This window comes from Dendropsophus ebraccatus, chromosome 1 (assembly GCF_027789765.1).
Source record: "Dendropsophus ebraccatus isolate aDenEbr1 chromosome 1, aDenEbr1.pat, whole genome shotgun sequence".
NCBI classification, from domain to species: domain Eukaryota; kingdom Metazoa; phylum Chordata; class Amphibia; order Anura; family Hylidae; genus Dendropsophus; species Dendropsophus ebraccatus.
In genome coordinates this window covers 78,889,967-78,917,436 of record NC_091454.1, presented here as the reverse complement: position 1 = coordinate 78,917,436, position 27,470 = coordinate 78,889,967, and the positions used below count along the sequence as shown (strand labels likewise).

General features: G+C 44.0%; 1 protein-coding gene and 1 long non-coding RNA gene across 2 annotated transcripts in view; one reads left to right on the top strand and one right to left on the bottom strand.

The window, feature by feature from the left end:
- The window catches only part of NUAK1 (NUAK family kinase 1), an 80,699-nt gene extending 71,726 nt beyond the window's left edge, over positions 1 to 8,973 (bottom strand). Inside the window, exon 1 of the mRNA XM_069973930.1 lies at positions 8,278 to 8,973. Within this exon, the coding sequence (XP_069830031.1) occupies positions 8,278 to 8,577 (300 nt within the window). The 5' untranslated portion in view covers positions 8,578 to 8,973. The remainder of the gene's footprint in view (positions 1 to 8,277) is intronic.
- An 865-nt stretch (positions 8,974 to 9,838) lies between these two features.
- Positions 9,839 to 16,771, top strand: LOC138774649 (uncharacterized). Its single transcript, XR_011360354.1, has 3 exons — positions 9,839 to 9,922; positions 15,875 to 15,940; positions 16,604 to 16,771. It is a non-coding gene; the product is annotated as an uncharacterized lncRNA (long non-coding RNA).
- The last annotated feature ends 10,699 nt before the right edge of the window (positions 16,772 to 27,470 follow it).

Sequence of the window (27,470 nt, the reverse complement as noted above, 5' to 3'; positions counted from 1 at the left end):
CGGCTCAATTCATTCCTATGGAGTGTTGGAAAGAGACAAGGACGCCGGAATAGCCCTGTACTCCTGTGGATAGGGGAAAATTGAATTTTCCCTGGAATACCCCTTTAAAACTGTCACTCCAACTGCAGGCTGCACCAAAGAAAAGCAAGTGGCAGCCGCAGGCGGTTACCGCCGCTGTGGCCTTATAAAAGCAGGCTGATTGCTTTAAAAGCAGGAAGGTGCTTGATGTTATTGTCCGCTTCTGTTAAAGGAAACCTGTCACCCCCCGTGCCGGGGTGACAGGCTCCTGACCCCCTGCTACAGCCCCCTATACTCACCTGATCCCGCCGGGTCCCGCCTCTGAATCCGGTCGGGTCACGGAGATCCCAGCCACTGCAGCCCGGCGCGTGCGCTGAGAGATGAGTCCAACACTCATAGAGAATGACAGGAGAGTCCATCTCTCCGTCATTCTCTATGAGTGTTGGACTCATCTCTCAGCGCGCGTGCCGGGCTGCAGCGGCTGAGATCTCTGTGACCCGACCGCATCCAGAGGCGGGACCCGGCGGGATCAGGTGAGTATAGGGGGCTGTAGCGGGAGTCGGGAGCCTGTCACCCCGGCACGAGGTGTGACAGGTTCCCTTTAACCATGGTAACTGTTAAAAAAATAAACTAAATTAAAAACAATAGCACAAATATCTGTGCATGACACCTGTCTAACACAGCTTTTGTAAATTTGCTCTATTGTTTTTATGTTATAACTACAGATATAAAATACATACATTCAAACTAAGCAACTGGACAAAAAAGACTGAATAATGATACTGTTAGCTAATCCCACAGGATCTAGGCGTTACTGTAATGGCTTAATCCTAAACAGAGCTATTACAGAATTATTGGCTAAATCTTTTATTTCAAGATCCATCTGGAATTCTGCATCCCTTATTGTTTATATTGTTTTGCTAAAAGAATCAGACTATGTTTTTAAAGGCAAATTCTACCTTAAAGTGCTACTGTCATTTATATTGCTTTATGTCATGTTGTTTAGACATGTTGTTTAGTCAAAAGTTAGGATCACACCAGGTCTCACTTCTGAGACCGGCTGTGATGGTGAGTTATAACCCCGGGAAACCTGTGGCTGCGTGCTTCATTGCCCATCCGGCTGCCCATAGACTTATAATGGAACTTTACTGTTATCATGTCTCAACAACATGTCAAAAGTTCACATAAATGACAGCAATACTTTAAAAAGGCTGCCGATATTCTGTAAAGTAGCAGAGACCTTCATAACTTGGAATCGGAACCACCTTGTCACAAACATCATGATTCAAGAGACCCTATCACTATCAGTGGAAAAAACTGTATACTGTATACTATGAGGACCATTTATGAAGAACAGCGTACTCTTAGTGAAACCGGCCTGACCTGCATCAGCCGTGTGGTGGGTGCAGAAATCTACAGCTGCTCCTGATCAGTAAGCGGTTATATTTATGAGTGAAATTTTCCAGTATTAATTATTATGAAGTGTGTAAACTATGGAATAAATAGGGGTCAAAAATGAAAAAGAGGAGGAATAAATAAATGGATGTAGACATGATAATGTACTCATCTGAAGAACAGGAACCGAGTTCTTGTTTTGGTGACTGTAATGGGAACACATGAATAATTCACAGGTCACTTTTACATTATTTAAAGGCCTCCTACTATTTCTTGGAATCTGTAATAGACTGAAATTTAAGTGTGTTGGCCAGATTTTTTTTTTACTGATTAGAGCCAGATATTGAACCATGTTCTTTTTTCTTATCCACTGTAATTTTTTATTTAATTTTAGTACATTATTTTTTGGGATCCCATCTTGTCTGAACAGTCTTTCAATGGCATTTAGTGATATGCTTCACAGCCAGCCCCATGAACATAGACTAACATGTGGCTAGTATTCCACAACTTCCTAGGGCTGTATTTGACAGGGAGTCAAATGCAGAGTGTTGGGGTTTAGCTGAACCAGACCCCTTGCCAATTTTGCTTATCTCTAACATAGGCACAATGCACTCCAGACCCTATTTTTTATATGGGGCATAATTGTGGGCATGCTCTGTGACCTCTATGACTTGTGCAGAGTTCATTCTATAGGGAGGGGAGGCTAAGCTGCTATTGTATCCTCTATCTACAAGTGTCACCTTTCAATGTAATAATGTATGTATCACTTGGGGTATGCTCAACATGAGAAGTAATGCCCAATCCACAGGATAGGATGTAAGAAAACAAGCTATTGGTGAACTGATTGGACCATCATCAATTATGAGAATGAATGTCTTCGGAATGAATGGGTCTTCCAAACATTGATGGTTTTGGTTGTAAAACCCATATAGATTAATGGGAGGTATGTAAAGAGTGTAGCACCATGTGCTATGCTCTGTCATTAAGGAGTTACACAGAAATTATATTTTTTGAGTGTGATTGGGAGCTACATTAGTAATATGTGTAGTATTGTGAAGAGAATGTAAGGAAATCCTGTAAACTCCTTCTGCCAGAAGATGGAAAATAAAGGCCAACATTGGAAACTGCTATATTACTGCTCAGTCACTAACTCTGGACTCTGGATCTAACTGTATCACTGGCAGTATGCATCTGTTTTATGTCACCTCTGGCTAGAGTAAGCTTAAGAATAAAAGAAAAAAAAATCCGTCTATGAAAAAAGTCACAGACAAGTCTGCTGGAAATGGGCCCCAACCTTTCATCGCACAAAATGTGTTCTAAGTGTTACAAGTATTTAATGCCAGTGAATAAGAAAATGTATTACAATACTTGGAATGGGAATGCTTATATATTAAATCACTTGTAGTTCACCTATACAATAGCTTAGGCCACATACCTACCTAATGACATCATGGAATGTATATAATATGGAAAGCTACTGCCCATCTTATATGCTACAGTATGTTATATGGCAGAAGCATTACTGTAGATCTGTGTAACTTACATTTTATTTATTTAGTTAGTTGTTTAGTTGGGGAAAAAACACACATCCTTTATGTGAAATTTTGCCTTACCCATTACATGTATTAGAATAAGTGAAACTCTATTGTTCTAATTTGCTAACTGACCAACTTTAAACCATAGAGAAATGAGTGTCAATCTAATGTTCTTACAGGAGGCAATGGATCAGGGTCAGTTCTAATTGGTCATTTACATAGCAAATCAGCAACTCTACGAAGCTACTCAGTGACATGGCCTATTTACAAATCAGATGTCAAACTGAAAAAATAAATCAAGCAACCAGGCTGCTGCTGTCAAGGTGCTGCTGTCATTTTCTAAAATAGTTTGCATGTCCCAAAGTTGTGACTGGTGGGGGTCTGGATGTTAAGACCCTAAGAGGTTTGCGTGGAAAAGTGCCAGGCTCAGGACTTCACTCCCTGGCTGTCTCGCTGAAGAAGACAGGGTTCATTTTAAGTTGGAGCCTGTATCCAGCAGCAAGATGAACTTTGAAGTTTACAGTGGGGAGAGAAGCACTCATCCACGACCTTTTCCCAGCTTATTCTAGTGAACAGTGGGGGTCTTACCGATCCAAATTTTTTACATGTCTGAGGCATATTAAAAGTTTTGGCAAATAATAGGGACACTTTAAAAAGGAGCTATCAACATCCAGTCGTCCATTTATTTGTAAGCTTCTAAGGGAAATAATAGATGCAAAACTATGAAAAGATGTCCCATAATTGTTATTTCAAAGGAAACACAGTTACTTACTAAAGCAGACATGTCAGGGGTGATAACTGGTACTGCTATTCTGCTAACATTGCTAGTATGTGCTGCATGTGCTATTTTAGACATGTTTTCCACGGCTTGTGAAAGAGATAGATAATACGGTGTATATTAATTATATTTTATAAGATGCAAGTAAGTTATAAAACATTAAAGGGGAACTATCAGCATGTTAGACAAATCTAACTTCTGATAGCCCCCCTATAGTGCCCGGGACACTGAGGAGGAAGGTATATGTCTTACCTTCCTCCTCGCCAGTCCTGTGCTGTTACTCGGCATAATCTTCGTCCCGCCCCCACAATGTCATCAGAACCACCCGCTATCTATGGAGCGGACGGCCCAGATGACCCCGGAGCACTAGGGGCAGGCCCACTGGCCCCTGGTATGACGATCTCCCCTCTATGATGCGGCAACAGTAGAGTCAATGAAGCCACATCACAAACTAGAGGGGGTTTCGTCACATCAGGGGATGGTGGGCCTGACAACAGTGCTCTGGGGGCGGTGATCCCATAAAGAACGGCGCCACAAATGGGAACCGGGCGGCAGTTAAAAAAAAGGACCATGCCGTTATCCATGCGCTCACGCCGATCGATTAAGATATAATACCTATAGTGATGTATCAGACATTCGCTTTAATATCTGGTAAATATCTTGTATACATAAGGCATTTGGGGTAGCTTTAAAAGGTGCAGTTACTCCCTTTACCCTCATGTTCTTAGGGTCCCACTCAGGGCCGTATTACCTGCTGCTGCTGCCCAAGGCACTAAACCTCTCCACATCTAGAAACATTATCTGAATCACGTTTTTCATGGTTTTTCATGGTAGGTTTTAGCTCCAGGTGTCACATTTAACACCATGACACCAGACCTGACCAATACCACCATAACCCCTCCTCCTAGAAAAGATAGCAGATTTACTGGCAAGTTTGAATGGGAACTTGCTGTCCCCCCTGCAAGTTGCTGCCCTAGGTAACGTACCACGGTTGCCAAGTGGTAGATATAGCCCTGGTCCCACTTAAGATAGACAAAGTACTAAATGAAGGAGACATCTTTGTAGTTGCCAAAACATTGCTAAAAAAATAGACACTCTGAGCTGTTGGAGAGCTAGTATGCTTCATTGTCATCGGAGAGTTGCCCTATATCTTGAGGTTATGTTGCATAGGGTATATATATATATATATATATATATATATATATATATATATATATATATTTGTAGAGTGAAGTGTTCACAATGAAGTCACTCCATTTATGATTACATAGTTGGGCAGAAAGCCTGCTATTACTTCATACTGCAGTAAATGCTATGGATCTCAGTAGTATTTGGGCCTAAGTGTGCTTCCCCATTACTATGCCTTTAATAGACATCCTTAACTATTATTATATTCACATTGCATGATATTGCATAGATTTATGACCATTTTTTGTAACTGAAGTATAGCCATCAAATAGCTTTAGTCAGTAAGTCAATGGGGTCTGCACAGCAAGAACATGATACAGAAGCAAATGACGGAGCTGGCCTGTTGTTATAGCAACGTTACGGAGGTATTGTATTGCCTAATAGTGTGAGACTGTCTGATTAGAATATTAGAAGAGAAGCCAATCATAAATGTCATTCAGCCTCTGATCAAAGTTCAGCGCACGTCCCTTGTAGACCAGAGCCGTGATTTTCGGACTGACCTACTTGGACTGAAATGGTGTATGCTCAGCATCCTTCCACTACTGTTCCACTTATCTTTGTGGTTTTCAGAATATAATGTAAAACACAAAAGCATTTTCCCACAGAAGGTGATCCTAAGATTTTAATGGTGTAGGTCAGAGCTGGGAGGTCTGGCAATGTCCTGATGCTCAGTTTCAGCCAAGTGTAGACTAAAATTTGTTCAAGACTCTCTTGAGGACCCCAGCTGTCAGAGGTCCATCAGTGCTATCCATCCAATGTCTCATCCTGTGTTATAAGGATGGGGACAATCGGAAGTACATGTAAGTGTTTACAGCAAGCACATAACATGAACAATCCCTTACTTACAAGAAAGCTCTAAATACTTTCTTTCTTCCCAAGTCTAAATACTTTGTTATATACCCTTAGCACTGTTCCTGGGAGCGTGCACTGTGTCCTGAAAAATTACTTTGTAAAACTCACCCATCTAGTCATGTGGGAGTTCCAGAGCTCCTAGGTGGTCCTGACTGGCGATCTTTCCGGTAATCATGACTTTCTGGGTTAGCGCTCAGAGACGGTGCCTCTGTGACAATGCCAGCTCCTATGAGCTGATGCTCCAAGGGAGGCATGATTGCCAGCAAGATTTTCCACCAGCCATGACTACTTAGGAGCTCCGGAACGCCTACTAGACTAGATGGGTAAGAAACTTACCTTCATCCTTAACGCCCAGTGTACTATTCCAGAATGTAGAAAAATGCTTTTATTCTCCAGTGCAGTGTCAGAGAGGCTTTCCCATGCTCTCAGCTTACAGCAAATCAGGAGCTCAGGAAAGCCTCTTAGACACTATTCACTGGGGAATAAAATCATTTTTCTACATTCTGGAATCACAGACAGATATATGAAAGGTACCATGTGTCTCTTTGACTAACAGTCAAGGGGGGGGGGGGGTGTTCAACTATCATGCCCACTGCCAGTATCTAGATCGACCCCCGGCTCCTTTGCTTTGAATAAAGCCTTGTATTGGCACGTGACCTATATTCTCAATGGAGCCACCAGAGAGTTGCAAGAACAGCACTTGGCTCTTACCGGCAGCTCCACAGAGAATGAATAGAGACGCAGGTCTATTCCAAACAAAGTAGTTGGGGGCTAATCTGGAGAAGGCCAGGGGTAACAGGGGTCAGACCCCCCCCCCCCCCAATGTCTTACTTGTCCCCTATCCTATCCCCTATCCTGTGTATCCAGTATTTATTGAAAAAATGAAAACATTTAGCAGTTTGAAAAATCTGAAAAATATCTATTATTTCTTCCCCCTTTTTTTTTTTTTTTTTTTTTTAAACACAGACCCATATACCCTTGTAAAGCATATGGGTATGAACACAGAGCCCCTTCTATAAGTAAAAAGACTCCATCCATGCGACATGGTCTGCCATTCACCTGAATGCATGGCATGGCCAATTGCATCTTCCCTGGATAGTCAGCTGTTTGCAGGGGGTGTGAGAAGCCGGACTTTCAGTGATCACTGCCACTTCCATCTGAAAACTGGCCCTTTTGTATAATTATTTGTAAAATACAGTATGTTATTATATATCTGTCACTGGAAAGGAACCTAGCTACTTGTGATAGGCGTATTTCTTACAATGGAGTGAGTGATATATCGCTAATATTTAATAAGTCGTATCGGGCATGCAGGGATGTTTGGCTGCATCACAGGCAACATATTTGGAAGATTATCTGAAAATACACTTAACATGCTCCCGTGCTCCAGTCATCCCTTCAGGCACGCAGGCAGCTAAATGCCGGACGTCACTGCAAATATCTCTCTTGGACAAGATACTTTCACCTGACACCCTCTGGCTTGTCCCTGGTTCACATCCACAGAATGGCTGGCATACAAGCTGCCTGGCTGAGCGCTGCAGCAACACTACTGCACACAGCTCTGCCTGAAACCTATTTGGGTCCAAAGGTTAGATAAATTGCTATGAGACCTCCCAGAGCGCTTCATGTGCTAGAAAAATGCTAGACAGCAAACAGAAGTGTATCCTGAAGAGACAGAATCTGACCTACATGTGACACCTTATTCATTGTGCTCAGGGTCAACACATCTGCTTGCTTACAGTGAACAGTGCCCAGAGGCAGAAACAATAGTAGTCTTCTAAAGCTAAAAGCTTGCTACAAATGTTTCCAAACTAGCAATATGTCTTCTAAATGAAACAGCCTAGACTACAGACTAAACAGGTTTCCTAAACCATCAGGACTTGTGTGACCTTTCTATATATATTGTAAAGAAGTGTTCCCATTCACTGACAGCAAACAGAATCACACAAGCGAATCTATACTAAAACACAAGGATACGGCCCAGAGTAATGTGGCTAGACAGGTCCCAAACCTCTTCTATACAGTAACTAAAATGTATTCAAGCAGAGCTGGGGAAAACAAAGAAACAATTTAATGGGAATTGCCCATAAAAGTGAAAGAATCCAATGAGAAATCCTTATCTCTTTTTCCAAGATGTTGCAGAGCCAATTCAGTCATTTCCAAGTTATGTGAGGTTCTTAGAAAGTTAGGTAAGAAGCAATATGGGGCCATTGCAGCTTCCACTGTGGGTCCTAACTCAGCTTTCCTAAGGTCCTGAACAGCAGTTCCACTTGGAAGAGTGTTGGAATATTGTTTCTTGTTTTGGCTACACTCAGATGAATGTGCAATATATTACTGATCGGCTAGGTTTTCCATATACATCAGTGTTCCCCAACCTGTGTGTCTCTAGCTTTTTCAGAACTACAACTCCCATTATGCAAGTTGGGAATTGTATTTTTGCAACAGCTGGAGAGGCGCAGGTTAGGGAACATTGGTACAGATAGCCATAAGTAAGTGGTGGGATATACTTACCACTCTGCCGGAAAATCTCTCGATGGCCCTCTTGACCTTGCCATAGGTCCCTTTGCCCAGGGTCTCCAGGAGCTCGTACCTGTGCTTCAGGTTATGCTTGTGATGATGCCTCTTAACCCCTTGTTGCCTAAGCAGCATCTCTGGGGCCCCCTCCTCCTCTGAAGGTGGATGGGATGGGGAGGACAGGTTCATCTGCTCAACCATGCCCACAGTCCCCTTGTCTGGCCCCATCTGCTCCTTGCCCTGGTCATCATCCTCAAAGCTGGGCTCCAGCCTGTCCACCTCAGCATCTCCATCCATGTCTCCGGGGATTCTCTATTGACTGCTCACAGTGTGTGGCTACTGCAGCTGCGCATTTGGCACATGTAAGGTAAACTATAGCCCGGCTTGTCAGCAGCCCCCCATAGTGTGCGCCCCAGTGTAGGATGAGTGCAGCCTGCTCAGATCACAGCATGATCAGCACAGATGCCCTGACTGTGCTACAATGGTTCAGAAGCAATGCTCGCAGATGGCTGGGCACCTCTCCCCATTCAGTCAGTGCAGTGTCCAGAGTGCAGGGGCAGGGAGCTGCTGTGCTGAGGTGCGCACTGCCCGCTGCCAGGATGCTGATTCACCTCTCCTGATGCCATGTTGCTCCGGGCTCCGTCCTGTCGTCTATGTGATGCTCACAGGCTGCACTGAGAGGCCCTTTTCATCCCCTGTTCTCTCCTCTTGTGTGAGGGAAAGCCCATGTGGGTGGAGCAGCCCCGGCCTCCTCCTCTCTCCCTCACATTCCAGGCGAAGCTGTATGGAGCAGGGAGCAGGGTCAGCAGGCAGGGCACACGCCGAGGATCCAGCACAATGCTGAGGGCTGCTGCTGCCTGACAACTGATCTCCTCTACAACAGGGAAGAAATCAGGCCATACCTTTTAGAGGCTAACTGAGTATATGTGATTGTAAGCTTTCAGGAGTCTAGCTCCCTTCGTCAGACAAATTCACAGACTCAGGCTGGGTTTACACTACATATATTTCAGTCATAACAGTAAATAACTGCCATTATTTCAATACAACAGCCGTTGTTCTAAAATAACAGCAAATATATGCCATTAAATGGCGGCCATCCACTCAATTTCAACATTGTGTGAACAGAGCCTTTCTGTGTTTTTATTCCACTCCTGGTTTTGGTTGCAATATGAGGACCACAATACTGACTGAAATATACGTAGTGTGAACCCAGCCTCAAATGTACAATAGACAGAGGCCATTAAAGGATTTTAGAAACATTAAAAATAAAATGCAAGAGAAGGATCTGCAGTTTACAACAGGTCAATAAGCTAAAGCTTGTGAGACCATGTTGCAAAGTCTTACATTTTAGCATTAGTTTATGTTCCCATTCCTTTCTTTCTCTTTGTGTCTTGAAATGTCCCATTAAGATCCCCTGTAGGTCTTCAAGTGTTTGGTCCTGTCTGGAGAAATGTGTGGCCACTGGGGATCTTTTAGGGTTTGTATCGTCGTCTCTTTTATTCTTTTGTTGTTATATGAGATTGTTATTATGTTGTTCCGTAGTTTTTCAGATGGCTGACGTATGTATGTGCTGATGTGGATTTGCCAGGTTGGCTTACGTTACATCGCTACATTGATGATATCCTGGTAATTTGAACTGCAGGTAAGTAGGCTCTACTTAATTTCATGATGACTTCCACAATTTTCACCCCAGTGTCAACCTCAAACTGAGCTATTCCCATAGTGAAATTCATTTGTGGACAGCACTATATGCATTAAAGACCACTGGATACTTACTTCAATATACCACAATACGACAGACCGAACTGCTTACCTGAGAAGCGACAGCTTACACCCCAAACATACAAAAGAATCTATTATACACAGCCAGGCTATTCAGTACAATCGTATCTGCTCAGAAAAAGAAGACCTGGATCAGCACCTCCTGAATTTAAAGGGGTTGTCCAGCGAAAATCTTTTTCTTTCAAATCAACTGATATCATATATTATTAAAATATCTCAAGTCTTCCCATAAACTATGGAAAATCGGAAGCACTTAATATTTCGGTTCCCAATGCACAAATTGTCCACCTTAAAAAATTAGCCCCTTTCTCTTGGCCAAATACGGCGATTAAATATTTAGGGACCCAAATTCCTAGAGATTTGAGTAAACTTTATGAACTAAATTTTAAACCCCTATTACCCAAAATTTCAAAGCAGCTTGATTCCTTTAAAATTCCTTATGTTTCCTGGCTGGGGAGAAAAAATATAGTCAAAACGTATATTTTACCACAAGCCTTGTACTTCTTACAATCTTTGCCAATTAAGATCCCTGCTAGTTTTTTCTCAAAATGGAGATCTATTTGCTCCAAATTTATCTGGCAAGGCTCTAAACCAAGAGTAGCGTTCTCTTACATGAAGATACCAAAATACTTTGGCGGTTGTGGCCTACCAGATTTAAAAAATTATTACGTAGCAATCCATTTATCTAGGTGGCTAGCTCTAACTACAGTCAAGTCCTCCCCATTATATATTAAGCTGGAAAAGCATATCCTAGGTAAGGATAACCACCTTTGCTTATGGACTAAATGTAAGTATTCAAATGATTGGGTAGGGCCACTACTACAAGGTACGCTTAATATTTGGCAAAACCACTTTTACAAAACTCTTGCAACTAAAGATCCCCCCCCCGCATATGCCTATAGGGCTCATGCCAGCCTTTTTGAACAATTCTACTACTCACCTAGCCTTACCGTGGCCTAATTTAATGCATCTTACTTCCTATCCACACATAAGGCCAAATAAAACAATCCCTTCCCTCGAAGGTTTACTAGGCCACCCTCCCTGCGGGGGTACACAATCGTCACAATCCGTTACATTCAATAAAGTTTGCCATGACTTTCTGACTATGTTCCCAAATTATAGAGAGGCTTCTTGGTTAGAATGCTACCTTAATATGGATCACCTCCCTAGAGGATTAATTTCCAAAATTTACAAAGGTTTGTTGTTGAGGGAAGCAGATTCCAAGCCTTCTTTCATTTTATCGTGGGAGAAAGAATTGAATATGACATTCCCCCAATCCACAATTGCACAAATTTACAAAAACTCACATGGTTTTTCTCGATGTGTCAAAATTCAAGAGAACTCCTTCAAATTACTAACCAGGTGGTACAGAACCCCTTATCTGTTAAAGAAAATGAACATTCTTAAAGATGACTTGTGCTGGAGATGTAGATCTTCTCCTGGGACTATTTCCCATATCTGGTTATCATGCTCGAAGCTCCAATGCTTTTGGTCGGAAATCGTTAATCATATTCTAATCATCTGTGGTAGCAAACTCCCACTAGATCCAACTCTTATCTTGTTATGGATCCCCTCCCCATTGTTTACTCCAACCAAAAATAATTTACCTACTATCCTGTTATCGGCGGCAAAACTGCTCATCCCAATTCATTGGAGGGATGAATCACCACCCACATTATGTGAATGGGTTGAAAAAGTCCAGCAAATTGCTCGCTTTGAGGAGTTGTGCAGCTGGGAAACAGGAACTTATGACAAGTACCTAAATTTGTGGGAGCCATGGCATAAATTTTACAGAAATTACTTATCTGACTCCCCAACTCCTTGAGACGTTGTATTTGTTCATTGTGGACTTGACACTCTTCTATTGAGGCTTTCCAAACTTTAAGGTCTCTGGCACTCACTTAAATTCCCTTATTCTCTTTTTAATTCATTAATGCACCACTTGCTGACCAATTCTGACAACACAAGGTTCCTCAGTTCTAATTCTATTCTAGTTCTTGATTAAGTTTTTGACTGCTAATCAACTGTTGCCTACTACAAAATGTATGTCCCCCCTTTGTTTGTTTGTTTGTTTGTTTGTAGGATTATGTGATATTTACGATCTCTGTCATTTTTCTTTATTTCTATTATCTTTTTGTTGCTGTTGTTTTTGATGTTTGCCCTATTCTATTGGCTTAGTTTACATCGACACAAAACTATATAAAACAAGTGATCTTGATCAATGCAAGGGACATCGTATCAACTATGTACTTGGTGCTAGGACTTGCGCGTCCTAATTGTAATTATTATTTTTCTGAAAGATGTTCCTTATTTTTTCCTGACCACAATAAAAAATTTGTTTGGGAAAAAAAAAAAAGTCTTCCCATACTAATTAGTTGCTGTATGTCATGCAGAAAATATTGTTTTATTTTCAGACTGACACAGTGCTCTCTGCTGACCTCTCTGGCCGTGACAGGAACTCTGTCTCGGTTTTCTATGAATCCCCATAGAAAACCTCTCCTGCTCTGGACAGTTCCTGTCTCGGCCAGAGAGGTCAGCAGAGAGCACTGTGTCAGGCTATAAATAAAACAACATTTCCTGCAGGACATACAACAGCTAATAAGTATAGGGAGATTTTTAAATAGAAGTAAATTACAGATCTATATACATTTCTGACACCAGTTGATATAAATAGAAAACATTTTCTCTGGACAACCCCTTTAAGGACTAAATTCCTTTAACTGGACTACAAACCAAACATGATAGATAAACAAATCAGCATAGCAGCAGCCATCAGCAGGGACACTCTACTAACATGATGAAACCTGAGTGCCCCTAGTTGTCACCTACAATCCAATGCTGGAGATCCTACAAAAGATAACTAGGAAACTCCCGTCTGTGCTACACAAGGATAACAGACTTAAAGAAATAATCCCAGTCCCCCCTCTTCTTTCTTTCCGGCAACCAGCAAACCTGCGACAAAATTTTTAGATCATCTGGGGAGGCCATAGGAGATAGCGGTGGTCTGCTGTCGACGCTCCTATTGCACAGAGTGACGCTGCCAGATTGTTGCTATGCAGATCATTAGTCTTTCAACATGCTAAGAGACATTGAACGACAACGATCAGCCGACATCGTACATGATTGTTGCCTTTTACTACATGAAGCAATTATTGGCCATAACGGACAATAATCAGCCAAATACGGCCAATAATCGCTTTGTGTAATAAGGCCTTAAAGGGGTAGTGCGGCGGTAAAGAATTATTCACAGAATAACACACATTACAAAGTTATACAACTTTGTAATGTATGTTATGTCTGTGAATGGCCCCCTTCCCGTGTCCCACCACCCCCACCCGTGTACCCGGAAGTGTGGTGCGCTATACATACCTGTCACGTGACGACTCGTCGAAGGGCGAAGGGGGCCATTCATAGACATAACATACATTACAAAGTTGTATAACTTTGTAATGTGTGTTATTCTGTGAATAATTCTTTACCGCCGCACTACCCCTTTAAGTCTGTGAATTTTTCAGTTTTGTATAACATCATGTCTGATGATGGGAGCTAGACTCCTGGAAGCTTACAATCAAATATACTGAGTTAGCCTCTAAAAGGTATCGCCTGATTTCTTCACTTTTCTACTGTTTTCTATAGCTTACATGGTGCAACATATTTTTTACCACTTGTGCGAAGAGGTAGAGGTAGAGATGTACTTCTGGTCTGATATGGCAGGGAATTATTCAGGTTTAGTATAAGGTTGCTATCCAGTCACAGTATGGTGGTGTTGTTCAGCTCTGATATGGAGATGTTAAAGCTGCCTACCAATCCTGTGGTGGGTTCAGAAAATATGCAAACTATTGTAATCATTGATTCAATGCGCATATTGGTTTATATTTTAAGCGGTTAAAAACCTTGCCGAAAACCAAGCTCCCAATTTTTCTCCAATAGTTGTGACTATATAGCTATTGGTTACTGCAAGCGAGTTTGGTTTTGACTGCATGTAGTGACGCAAGAGAACGTGGCCTAATGCTGCGTTTACACAGAACGATAATTTGCCCGATCGTTCGATTAACGATGTCGGAGTAACGATTTTTTTTCATAACGATCAGCGTTTAGACGGTACGATATATCGTACGGAAAAATCGCTTTGCGGCCCTCCCGCAGCCCGGCCCCCAGCTCATCCGCAGCCCAGCCCCACGGTCACCCGCAGCCCCCTGCGCCGGCTCGATCGCCACCCACGGCGCCGTGATCGCCACCCCCGCCGCCGCGATCGCCACCCCCGCCGCCGCGATCGCCGCAGGTTTTCGAAATTCCCGGCTCCCCTCTTCAGTGCATTGATTGGCTGAAGAGGAGAGCCGGGAATTTCAAACAGCTCCTCTTCAGCCAATCAGTGCTGAAGAGGAGCACTGATTGGCTGAAGAGGATCCGTTTGAAATTCCCGGATCCCCTCCTCAGCCAATCAATGCACGGCAGCACTGATTGGCTTAAGAGGAGAGCCGGGAATTTCAAACAGCTCCTCTTCAGCCAATCAGTGCTGCCGTGCATTGATTGGCTGACGAGAGGAGTCGGGAAATTCAAACGCTTCCTCTTCAGCCAATCAGTGCTGAAGAGGAGCACTGATTGGCTGAAGAGGTGCTGTTTGAAATTCCCAGGTCCCCTCTTCAGCCAACCAATGCACTGATGAGGGGAGCCGGGAATTTCGAACACCCGCTACGACGAGCAGGTAAGGTATGCTCGCGGCGGGAGCGATCGGAGCGGCAACGATGGTGCGATCAGAGCGGGGGTGGCGATCAGAGCAGCGGCGGCGGGGGTGACGATCGGAGCGGCGGCAGCGGAGATGGCGATCGGAGCGGCGGCGGCGAGGGGGAGATCGGAGCGGCGGGGGTGGCGATCGGGGCGGCGGGGGTGGCGATCGAGCCGGCGCAGGGGGCTGCGGATGAGCGGGGGGCCGGGCTGCAGATGAGCGGGGGGCCGGGCTGCGGGCAGCCGGACTTTCGCAACGACTGTTTACACTGAACGATCTGCGAATTTTTTACGAACGACGATTTTAGAACATGTTGTAAGATCAAAATGAATGATTTCTCGTTCGTCGTTTGATCGTTCGCTGCGTTTACACAGAACAATTATCGTTCGAATTTGATCGTTATCGTGCAAATTCGCAAGATAATTGTTCCGTGTAAACGCAGCATTAGACTGACCAATTATCAGTATGTGGCTATGTTCACACAACGTAAGAGACCGGCCGTTCCATGACCCGGCTGGGTCACTGAAAAGATCATCCAAGCCTGTACTGCAGTATCGGCCACATGATCTTTAGGCCCGCAGAGTTCTAATGCAGGCGCATCAGCGTGCCCGCATCAGAACTCCCCACTGCACACTATGGAGCGAGCAGCCAGAGCCGCTCGCTCCACAGTGTGCACTGACAGGGTTTTCTGCAGCCGCTATTCACTGAATAATGACACTGAACTGACATGTCAATTTTCTACGGCACTGTTAAAGAGCCCACATAGTATGCGCTCCGACCGGGATGCCATAGAAGACAAGGCAAAGTATATATTCGTACAAAGTACGGCCGTTGTTGCCGATTGCAATGACGGACGTACTTTTACGAAAATATGCGTTGTGTGAGCATAGCCTGATTGTTCATAAACTAGTAAATCATGACAATAACTGTAGAGTGAAAAGGGGATTTCTTCAGGTGCAATGCCTAGGACAGCAGAGGCTGTAAATAAAGCCCAGCATTTAAGTGATTACAGTGCAGTTACATCCAGGTACTCACAGATGTCTTCTTCTGGATTGTTTACTTTATTTTCTTCTACACCTTGCCCAGACCTCCATGATGACTATGCCCAGTCCTGACTTGCAAAATCTGTCCGCCACACAGTATGGATCCACTGTAAGTGTGTGCCAAAATAATGTGTGTGTGTGTGTGTGTGGGGGGGGAATTAAGCACCACAGTATGTATTAACTATTAAGGATGTCATATTTTGTATATTTAGTGAAGCCATTACAACATAGTGCTGACCTAAACACGTAGGCATGTTTACAATTTTTAAAGCAAACAATAGTGATAGGGCAGTAAATCTTTTCGTACCTCAGCCAATGAAGTACTGACACATGCCTTAGTAGAAGAACACGCCCCCCAGGAAATGTAAACTGGCTGCCATCTTTGAATAAATGTGATCCACCTTAACCATTAGTGTGGTTAGTGTGTGCACTGTAAACTTTATAATTTGTAATCCGGAACAGACAGTCAATATAACAGCACTCTTGAGGTGCAACCACATCATAACAACGTCATACATTGGTTCCAACATGATTTCCTTGTAGAATAGTGTGCAGGTACTCCGAAAATTATATGGAACTTTTAGGCCATTTTTAGATATGGTAGCATTACCATGGAGTTTTGGTACAGATTTGCAGCAAACACAACAATATATGTAAATGGGGTTTTCACAGTCTAATGAACACATGGTGATAAAAATCACATGGAAATGTATTAACACGACAGATTTGTTGTAAATGTTCGATACATGTGAATAGTTGTTTTTTTTTACAGCATGTGCTTGGATTTCTACAGACCGCATTCAGATGTATTCCACAGAACTTTCAACAATAAATTGGCTATATTTGACTATACTCTTAGGAAACTAGAATCCATTAGGATAATACATTACATTTATGGGCATTGGTGAAGGCCACAGTAATTCAATAGCTGTGTGGTGCATACAGGGTGAGTTCATACAGGAACATGCAAATTTCTTATGTCAAGCCAAGAATACAAGCTACTGCAAAGGAAATGGCACATGTCTGCATCCTGTACTATGTAGACCTTCTATAGTCCCTCCAATGCACCACCCAGTGTTTCCTTATCATTAATGCTGAATAGACCTGGCAGCCAACCACAAACTTGGGTACTGAGGAGTGTGATGAATTTTGTTAAAGCAATTCAGATGTGGGCAAAAGGCATTGCTGGGCACTTGCAATACATAGGAAGGATTATTATTAAAGGGTGTTATCCCATGAATCATTTTCATACTAAGTGTCAATGTAAATGATTACAGGTGTGGTCTGATTGGATTCTGGGTCTTGCCACAAGAGGGCATAAAAGTGTTTCCTCTTCTGCCCTATTAAAAAAAGGACTCTCAGAGACTACTTTGGGGTACTGTACTTCTGAGCGGAAGATCACTGATTGCTAGCCAAGCCTCTACGACTTCAAGACATTTTTCCACACTATGAAATGTTAAGACGGGGTGCATTTTTTGGATTGAGAGAAGTAGGGTGGTCATTTCGATGAATTAGCTGCCATCTAGGCCCTTCTTACCAACTGTGAGAAGGTGTTGGAAGCAGTGATTACCTGAAGGTATGCACAAACTGCAAACAGGCTCCGGATGGTCCAGACAAACCTCCAGTAGGAAGGATTATCTGATATGCCAATAAGTGCAAAGCAACTCCCAGTTTCCTTATGCACCAACCAGACACAAATGGCACCATCATTACTCACACCTGCACAGCTCAGTGATATGTGCAGGAAATACTGATGTCACATGTGTTGTCTCTCCTGGCGGGGCTTCCAACTAACATTTTTCAGCAGGATAAGGCTCATCCACACACAGCAGGGTTTTCCTGTGAAAGTCTGCATTTTAGGTTAAAAAGGTTCATTGGCCTCTCCAGTTACCAGATTTATCATTAATGAATTTCTGAGCTTCAGCTACCTAAGGACCTTATCAGACAACCTTGTCCTGTCTGTGACCGAGTGACAATCTCTATTATGAGCAGCTTGCATTCTGCTGGAGTCAATCTCTTCTAGTATCACAAGGATAGCTATTCACCTACTGGGAATGGAACCCTGGGCCAGTTCACAGCCCCAGGGGCAGAATTTTGAAAGGGGTCATCTCTGATAAAGACAACCCCTGTAAGAGTATCTTGTCAAAAATAGAAAAAAAAAACAATGCTATTTTTTTTTTTTTTTAGGAAAACCGTCATACTGTAAGAATGTTTGTGAGCCCTGTTTGCTAGACGTGAATATGTTCCGACTGTTGCTTAGCAACAGATGCCACAGCCAGTGGGTGTCACTGCCTGATATGCAGCTTTCCATATTCTATGTCATTTCTTTTTAAACTATGAGACATAAAGCAGAGAAGCAGTTTTGACAGAGGAAATCATACACTGATCACTGCTGCATTAGACTTTATCTGGCTGCAGCAACGTCTGGTTTAGCAATATATGTGACTTTAATTTTTACTCTTTTAGAAATTATTAAAAATTCCTATTTTCATTGTAACAAGTCCCTCTTGGCAGCTCGGGTTCAATAAGATTAACCATCCTGCTTGTTTTCTAAGGGGAGCTTGACAGCTTTCAGGCTATATTCCCACACTGTCTTTTTATGTGACATAGCAGCCGTTGTTTTTAAAATGATGGACGTTATTTTATTATGGCGACCGTATATAATGATCATGGTCATTGTTAGCTGTGATTATGAATAGACAGCTGCCTTTTTTCCGATAAAGGACGGCACGCTCCAGTAGTAAGAACTTAGTCTAAGGGAAAAAAAACACACACACCCTATACGCAGCGTATTTACTGCTGCGATACGCAGCAGATACGCATCAGATTAGATCTACATAACTGAACACAGCATCAAATCTGCACCATCAAATATGCTGCAGATCTGCTGCGTATCTGCTGCATGTACTGTGTGTGTCTTTGTACCCTAAGTGTGCCTTCACATGTACCAGATCCGCAGCAGATTTTACGCTGAAAATTCGCAGTGAAATTTGCTGCGGATACATTGTCTTGTATTTTCTATGAGAATACATACTTGCGGCTTGCTTCGGGGTTGCCGGCTGGACGTCCAGGTCAGCCAATCAATGCACTGCCCCGCTGCAGCCACTGATTGGCTGAGCAGGACGTGCAGACGCTGGGACCCCCCGAAGCAAGCTGGACCATTGAGCAGGTAATGTATGCTCCGGCCGGTGGAGGGTTAACTTACATACTCGCAGCAGGATGTCAATCCCACTGCGAGTACCGTATTTTCCGTCGTATAAGATGACTTTTTAACCCCGAAAAATCTTGTCAGAAGTCGGGGGTCGTCTTATACCCCGGGTATGGTCACCCCATACAGTGGGGGGGCTCAAAAATGGCTCACATCCCCATCGTATGGGGCGACTATTTAAAAAAAACAAACAGTTAACTCATCCGGGCCCGTTCCCGTCCTCCGCGCGTCTTCTCCTCCGCTCCCGTTGCCGGCGCAGCCAGTATGACGTACACTGACTGCGGCGGGGATGCCCAAAACTCTCCCCAGCAGCCGAGCATCTAATCGGAGACGCATCTAATCGGAGGCTGCTTGGGAGAGCTTCGGAAGAATGACAGAGGCTTCTGGAGGCTCTGAAAGTGCTCGAAGCCTCTGTCATTCGTCCGAAGCCCTCCCGAGCAGCCAAGCATCTCCGATTAGATGCTCAGCTGCTGGGGAGAGTTTCGGGCATCCCCGGCGCAGTCAGTGTACGTCACACTGGCTGCGCCGGCAACAGGAGCGGAGGAGAAGACGCGCGGAGGCTGGGAATCGGCCCGGGTGAGTTAACTGTTTGTTTTTTTCATTAGTTTAGCTGCAGTTAACCCCTGCCTGACCGCAGCAGGGCTGCGGTCAGGCAGGGGTTAACATTTTCCGACGTATAAGGCAAATCCCTGACAATCTGATTAAAAGCCAGGGGTCGTCTTATACGCCCAGTCGCCTTATACGCCGGAAAATATGGTATGTATTCTCATACAAAATACAAGGCAATGCATCTGCAGTGGATTTTGCTGCAAATTCGCAGCGTGAAATCTGCTTCAGATCTGGTATGTGTGAAGGCACCCTTAAGGTGCGTAAAAAAATTAGACGAATGTCAGCTGAACCTGCTGATTTTGGTAGGACCTGCCAAATATCTAGTATTTTTGGGGTGTATCTTTATGGATGGCCGATGTCTGACGAAAGAAAGGTTGGGTATGTTGGATTTCAAAAAGGGTTGCCTTGTTGCTGCTGTCAAAGGAGTCTGGAGTATGGGGTTGTCGGTAGGAATAGAAAATGCTTTACAAGGTACAGTATATGGCCACCTTAAGATGTGTATGCGCTCCCTGTTTTAGGGTCTTTCTGCTGTGTCTTTAGTAAGTACTGTATATTGTACACTACTGAAGAGTCAATTTTACATTTGTCAACTGCAGACAATGGGGTTACTGATTATACTTCTTGCCAAGTGAATTCACTGAGTCTGAGGAGGCTAAAAAAAATGACCAATTCATCACAAAAGGGAAATAATGTAAAATGCAGTATTTTCATTCTTTACATTAGTATATTACATGAAACTACTGAGCAGTGCTACCCTACTTGAACCCCAGTAGAATTATCTTTAAGCAGTTTTCAGAAATGCGTGTAAATTGACCTCTCACCTTTGATGAAGTCACTTCCAGATTCAAATATTTTCGAAGGAGTGATGGATGTTATAAGGGACTGGAATTTTTACATATATATGAATTTAAATGACTTTAGTTTTTTATCCATAATCAATGTACTGTATTATATAAATAACAGCTAGGTAGTTAGTCTAAAAGCTGGATAGTCTACTTTCCATTGTATTCGGCCAGCACCAGTAAACTGTCATATACAGTGGTAGTGCTTATACCAGAGCTTCTCAAATTTCTCCTACCCAGGCCTCACCGGTCAATCCTTATAGATGCTGGGGCCTCACTGACAAACACATACTACTGTGCTGTGCCAAAAACTGCCATACAGCACTCATACTACTCCAAATGACTCCAACCAAATACCACCACACAGTGCACATCATGGGGGAATTTATCAATTCCTTACATTTGCACTTTGGCATGAAAAGTCAAATTTTTTTGAGCAAGCTTATATTTGTGCAAAAAAACTGTGATTTTTAACCAGGTTATGCAACGTGTAATAAAGTGGTTGCAAGTCGTGGGAAGAAGGCATCGGATTTATTTATTACAATATATGCAAGAGAGCTAGTGTATATTGTTACTGAAATGCACAATAGATCTGGATCTAGTATAAGTTTCCACGTGCAGCGTGAGGGACAGATGCTGCAGTGGCTGACCCATTAAAGGGGTTGGCAACTTTATAGTAAAATGGCTCATTGTACAGTGTACTCACTGTATATACTGATAGCAGCTACCTGTGTGTGGTGTCCCACCACAGGTGTTTCTGTTTTGAACACCCCTGGTACCTCAAATGTAAAGTGGCGATGATGTCATGTATAAGTTTTGCCACTAGATGTTAGTATTATGTATATTTATTTATGTATGTATGTTGCACAGCTGTAGTTGTGTAAGGGTTACTGTATTGTATCTTGTGATCTTGTACACCAATGAGAGAGACTCTTCTACCTATCCTGCTTTCTTCTCACACTCTCTTCTCCACCATTCACATGAGGAAGTAGTCACATGGGGAGAGGAAGCATAAGTTGGTTCTTCTTTGTTTCGCAGTGGAAAAAGACACACAGATCAGGCATCCCTGCTGAGCTTTGCCAGGAGCCTGGCTATGCCAGGAGCCTGGCTCCACCAGGTTCCCTGTCCAGGACAGACCAGCTGTAGTGTACAGACACGCATGGAGAACACAGAGACTTTCTTTCTTGAAGTAACCTTTCCATTAAAGATGCAGTGCTAAACACCTACAAAGAGGACAAGTCAGAGATCACCCCAGCCCACGCTGTAAACATCTCTAAAAGTGCAGGACAGTATCCTAAAGCAGAGGAACTGATCCGGATAGAGCAAAGCAGCCAAGAGCCTATGTACTCTACCTCGCATCGCAGCTGACACAGGAAAATGGGTTGGGACTCTCAAGACAAACTCTTCTCCACTACTCTGAACTCTCTACCCTTCTCAGCATGCAACCAAGTCAGCACAGCTATTTCACTCTTTACCTCAGTATCTCTCAGTACAGATCTGGTGAAAGCAAGTCTGTGCCTCAACAGTCACTATTTATCTTGTACCACAGACGACTTGCTAGTAAAGAAAGTGTTATTTATTCCACTGGGACTCAGTGATCATTGCAGCTGCACTACACACAAGCTACACCATCCTTGGGTCATCTCTCCTTTCTGAGGTTGGTGATACCGACAGTCCAGGTGGGTCATAACTCCACTCCGAACCACTGTGAAAAGCGCCCAAGGGCAGGTCACCGACCATTAGGGATCACCATAGCCAGCCACAAAAAAGATAAAAGCAGGTATACCATTAAATCTGTGTGCTGAGTTAGCACTGGCGTCACAACAACCTCCTAACCAGCTAAGCTATATTCCACCGACCAACCACCATAGTAGTGGCATCTCACAGTACCATCTAGCAAGTGACCGGTCACAGCTGCAGGGCAGCCACCACATGTGTACCTCATAGAGCTAAAATCAGACTCCCCTCCTCCAGGCTGGGCTGCCCTGCTCTGTGGTGAGTCTGTCCATAAGATGGCCAACATGGAGAAGCATGTGACCCCCTAGTGTCCACCACTGAGCCTGTATATGCCTATGGAGGAAACTGGAGGCGGGACATGGTCACAGGCTCCTCCATGTCGGCCATTTTATGGAAGGGAACACCATAAAGCAGGGCAGCACAGCCTGGAGGAGGGGAGTCTGATTTTAGCTCTTTGAGAAACACAAAAAGCCATTGTCAGTAAGTGATGTGAGACGTTGGTGATACTGTATGCTAAACAATTTTACTATAAGGTGACAAATCCCTTTAAGAGGTCCCCAACTCTTAATGAATGAGCCAAATGCAAGGCCGCAGGATTTTATTAATTAATTACTGACACATCTGTTTTAGTAAATTCCATTCAATATATTTTCCAATAGCAGCAATGACCCTATCAGCACTTCTCATATGGATTGCTTTATACCAATCAGTCATAACATTAACATCGCAATCAGCCATAACATTGAGAGGGGGTGATAAGTTGTGGGATATATTAGGCAGCAAGTGATCAATCAGTTCTTGAAGTTGCTGTGTTGGAAGCAAGAAAATTAGGGAAGTTGAAGAACTTGAGTTACATTTATTAGGGCCAGCTATGTGACTGGATCTTGACGTTTTTAAAAAGGCAGGTCTTGTGGGGAGTGGTTGGTCCCTACAAGAGGTGATCCTAGGAAGGACATCTAGTAATGGGGCAACAGAGTCATGGGCCCTCAAGATTTCTTTATACACAAGAGGAGCAAAGGATATCTAATCTGATTCTATTTCACAGAAGGCCTTTTGCATTACAATTTGTTGGAAAATAACTGTTGTCTATCATAGAAAGGTGTCATAACACACAGTGGATTAACAATTGCTGCGTATGGGGCTGTGTAGCTTAAAGGAGAAGTCCGGCGAAAATTATTTTTTTATATGTTATTACTGATGGAAAGTTATACAATTTTCTAATGTACATTAATTATGGGAAATGCTCCTATACTGCTATTTCCCTTAATTTAGTGTACCAGGAAGTGTTAGAATTCTCTCAGAAGCAGTGACGTCACAACGAAAGGTGTAATTCCTATGGAGTGTCCAGCAGGGGGCGCACTATATATAGAAGTCAATGAGTACCATTGACTTCTATATATAGTGCGCCCCTGCTGGACACTCCATTGGAATTACAATGGATGTGTGTATGTAATGTAATATACAGTGTTTTTGATTGAATACATTTATGAAATACTTTGGGGAGCAAGTGTCCTTGCTCCCCAAAGTATTCCATAAATGTAAGCAATCAGTACATCACAGTAAGCCCGCCGCCCGCCGCTACCGCCACTGCCGCCGCTGTGGACTACTCTCAACTACTACTCTCCCCACCTGCTCATAGCATGTGCAGGTGATGGGAGAGTAGTAGCCGGGTTATATGGCTGAGATCGCCGCCGCGATGCCGCGCAGGGGAGCCGCTCATCACTGCAGCTATCATCCCCCTCCGCTCCCCCCTCCTGCTGCTTCCTTACTCTATGTGATAGCTGACTTCCTGCCCGCCTGGCCGCCGACATGTGTGAACGGCCGGGCAGGAAGTCAGCTATCACATAGAGTAAGGAAGCAGCAGGAGGGGGGAGCGGAGGGGGAGGATAGCTGCAGTGATGAGTGGCTCCCCCTGCGCGGCATCAGCGGCGGTGATCTCAGCCATATAACCCGGCTACTACTCTCCCATCACCTGCACATGCTATGAGCAGGTGGGGAGAGTAGTAGTTGAGAGTAGTCCACAGCGGCGGCAGTGGCGGTAGCGGCGGGCGGCGGGCTTACTGTGATGTACTGATTGCTTACATTTATGGAATACTTTGGGGAGCAAGGATACTTGCTCCCCAAAGTATTTCATAAATGTATTCAATCAAAAACACTGTATATTACATTACATACACATCCATTGTAATTCCAATGGAGTGTCCAGCAGGGGCGCACTATATATAGAAGTCAATGGTACTCATTGACTTCTATATATAGTGCGCCCCCTGCTGGACACTCCATAGGAATTACACCTTTCGTCGTGACGTCACTGCTTCTGAGAGAATTCTAACACTTCCTGGTACACTAAATTAAGGGAAATAGCAGTATAGGAGCATTTCCCATAGTTAATGTACATTAGAAAATTGTATAACTTTCCATCAGTAATAACATATAAAAAAATAATTTTCGCCGGACTTCTCCTTTAAGACTGGTCATGAGCAAACATCCCGATGTTCGGTTCGGATCCAAACATAAATAAAAATGATTGTGCTCGGCTCGTGTTCGTAGAACATCCACGAACAAATAACGAACGTACAGTAGACGCATATATTTCAGTCTATGCACATGCGTACAGATTATCATTTGCAAAGCGTAAATTATGCATTTGCGTACAGACTAACCATTCTGATCATCGAACAAATTGTTTGTGGTTGGTAAAGACAAACAAACTTTTACGAACATGTTCGCTCATCACTACTAAAGACTTGTCTGCATGCCCTTGCTGGTCTATGTCCATCACCAATACTAATGCTTACAATGGGCATATGTGCATCAGAATGAGGACCATGGAGCACTGGAAAAATGTCAGTGTGAGGCAGAACAGGAGACAAGGACAGGTGAGCCCCAGCTGGCACCCGCCCCGCTGCCCCTACCTACTTGCCTCAAAGCTCTAACAGCTAGGGACAACTGGGCGGCAATCCCTATGCTGTATGCAGTGGTACACAGAACAAAGACAGACAAACACAACACAATAAGGAATCTTCAGGAAGCAGAGTCGGCAACAACCGGTAACAGAGGTACAAAATCAAAATACAAAAAAGCAAAGTCGAGGTCACAAGATCCAAAAGGTCAGAGTCACTATAACAAATGGTCAGAGGATTGCTAGTTCTAGGCTCAAGGCGCTAACACAGGCATTGGAGTGAGGAAAGGGGCTGGGATTTATAGTGAGCAGGAAGCTAGGTGCTGACAGCTAACTGGCTAGGTGTCAGGTGTCGGTCAGAACACAGCAGAAACAAATAAGTGAATGAGCCACAGCAAGAAAATGCAGAGAGAACTGAAAAACATGGAGCGGATCCCAGAAGACGTAACCAAAGAGCGTAACAAAACCAGAAACAGACTAAAAGGTTAAAAGCGCCGCAGCGCACAAACAGCAGACCGGCTGCTAAGGACGCCGTCGGCGCTCCCTCAGCAACTGGCCCTGCCCGTAACCACGGACGCCATCAGCGTCCCTCCCAGCTGAACCGCACGCCTCGGCAGAGGCAGGGGCCAAGTGCGCGGTTCGATTCCTGACAGAACCCCCCCTCTGAGGAGGGGCCTCCGGACCCTCACGAGGACCTCCAGGCTTAGTAGGAAATTTTAAATAAAATTCCCTACACAGATGTCTTATAATTGCATACTGTATGTTATTTTGATACATACCACATAACCTAGACATTGTAGTCACACTCCTTCATAAGAACAGTATTTCCTTATGGCTGTGCCTTTGCAGGATAATGTGCCCTGCTACACTGCAAAATATTTTCAGGGATGGCTTTTGGAACATGTCAAAAAAGGGACTGTAAAGGCCCTATTACACGGGCCGACAGTGAGGAGCAAACAAGCGCTGTTAGCGCTCATTTACTCCTCATTCCCCGCTCGCTGCAGCCGCTATTCCACATGGCAGCAGCAAGCGGGTAGGTCCAGAGGGGGCCGCAGGGAGCTGCGGCGGTGCTGCCCAGGTGATCGCTGATAGTCCGGGCAGCCCATAGGATATAGTGGCCGCCTGCTGCCGCCTCTCCTATTCCATGGAGTGATGGCAGAAGATCGCTGCTATATAAGTCGTTTGTCTTTCAACATGTTGAAAGACAAACGACTTCATTGATCAGCCTATATGAACGCTGTCACTTTAACATGGGCCGATTATCATCCAAGCGAGTGTTATCTAGCAACGCTACTGGCCGATAATCGGCCAGTGTAAAAGGGCCTCAATGTCTCACACCCTTTTTATACACAACCTTGTCTGGCCTATTTTTACCACGGGGTCATATATCAGCCATATGATTTGCCTCTATAGGATGTATGCACTTGTCGACTTGTGTAGACTGTGTGGGTAACGGCAGGAGTAGTGGATCCTCCGAACCACCGCTAGTGATGGCGTAAGCTGCACCAGGGAGCAAAGTCTAAGGGGCCGCTGGTTTTCAACAGAGCCGACCGAAAGGTGGGTTAGACTTGCTGCAGCAGCAAGCGGCGGGGTGCAGCTGGAAACACGTAAGCAGCAGGCAGGACTACAGCAGGACACACCACTGTAAAGCAGGGCAATAGTCACGGGCAGCAGGAACCACAGGCAGGAATCATGGGAATCTGGGACCACACACTATGGTTGCATGCAGAGGCTCCAACATGTGAGCAAGGGCTGGGCTGCAACTCATAATGCAAGGCTGCTTTGCAGCAGCCAATTAGGGGCACGCTGGATCTTTAAATTTTAGCAGAGCCGGTGCATGCGTGTGCCCTAAAAGATGGGGCGTGCCCGTTGGCCCAACAGAACGAAGGAGAAGTCGGCGGTGTAGGTGACAGAGGAAAAACCTGGGTAAGTGAGCAGCTGTGGTCAGGGATGACAGCGTGGCCGCAGCGGAAGGTGCGTGTCACGGCCGTGACAATGTGCTTATCTGTTTGTTTTTTTGTAGATGTCTTGTTCAGTTTCTCAAAACCTTTTTATAAAGAAATTTTAGATATCTGTTAAAAAATGTTAGTGTTATATTATTTAACAGTCTTTAAACTGTAGGCATGTTTAAGCAGAAATTCCTGTATTATTTTCAGAATTCATAAGATATCAGATACCGACATGTACAAAAGCAACATTTGTGAAAGTAATTCTGGTTGGTATCCAAGAAACATTTTCCATAAATTAACTCTAAGAACACAAACGAAGAGCTTTTAGATTTGCAGAATTCCAATAGACTTCATTATCTTTACAATCTGATCAAACAACACTGGCTTCAAAC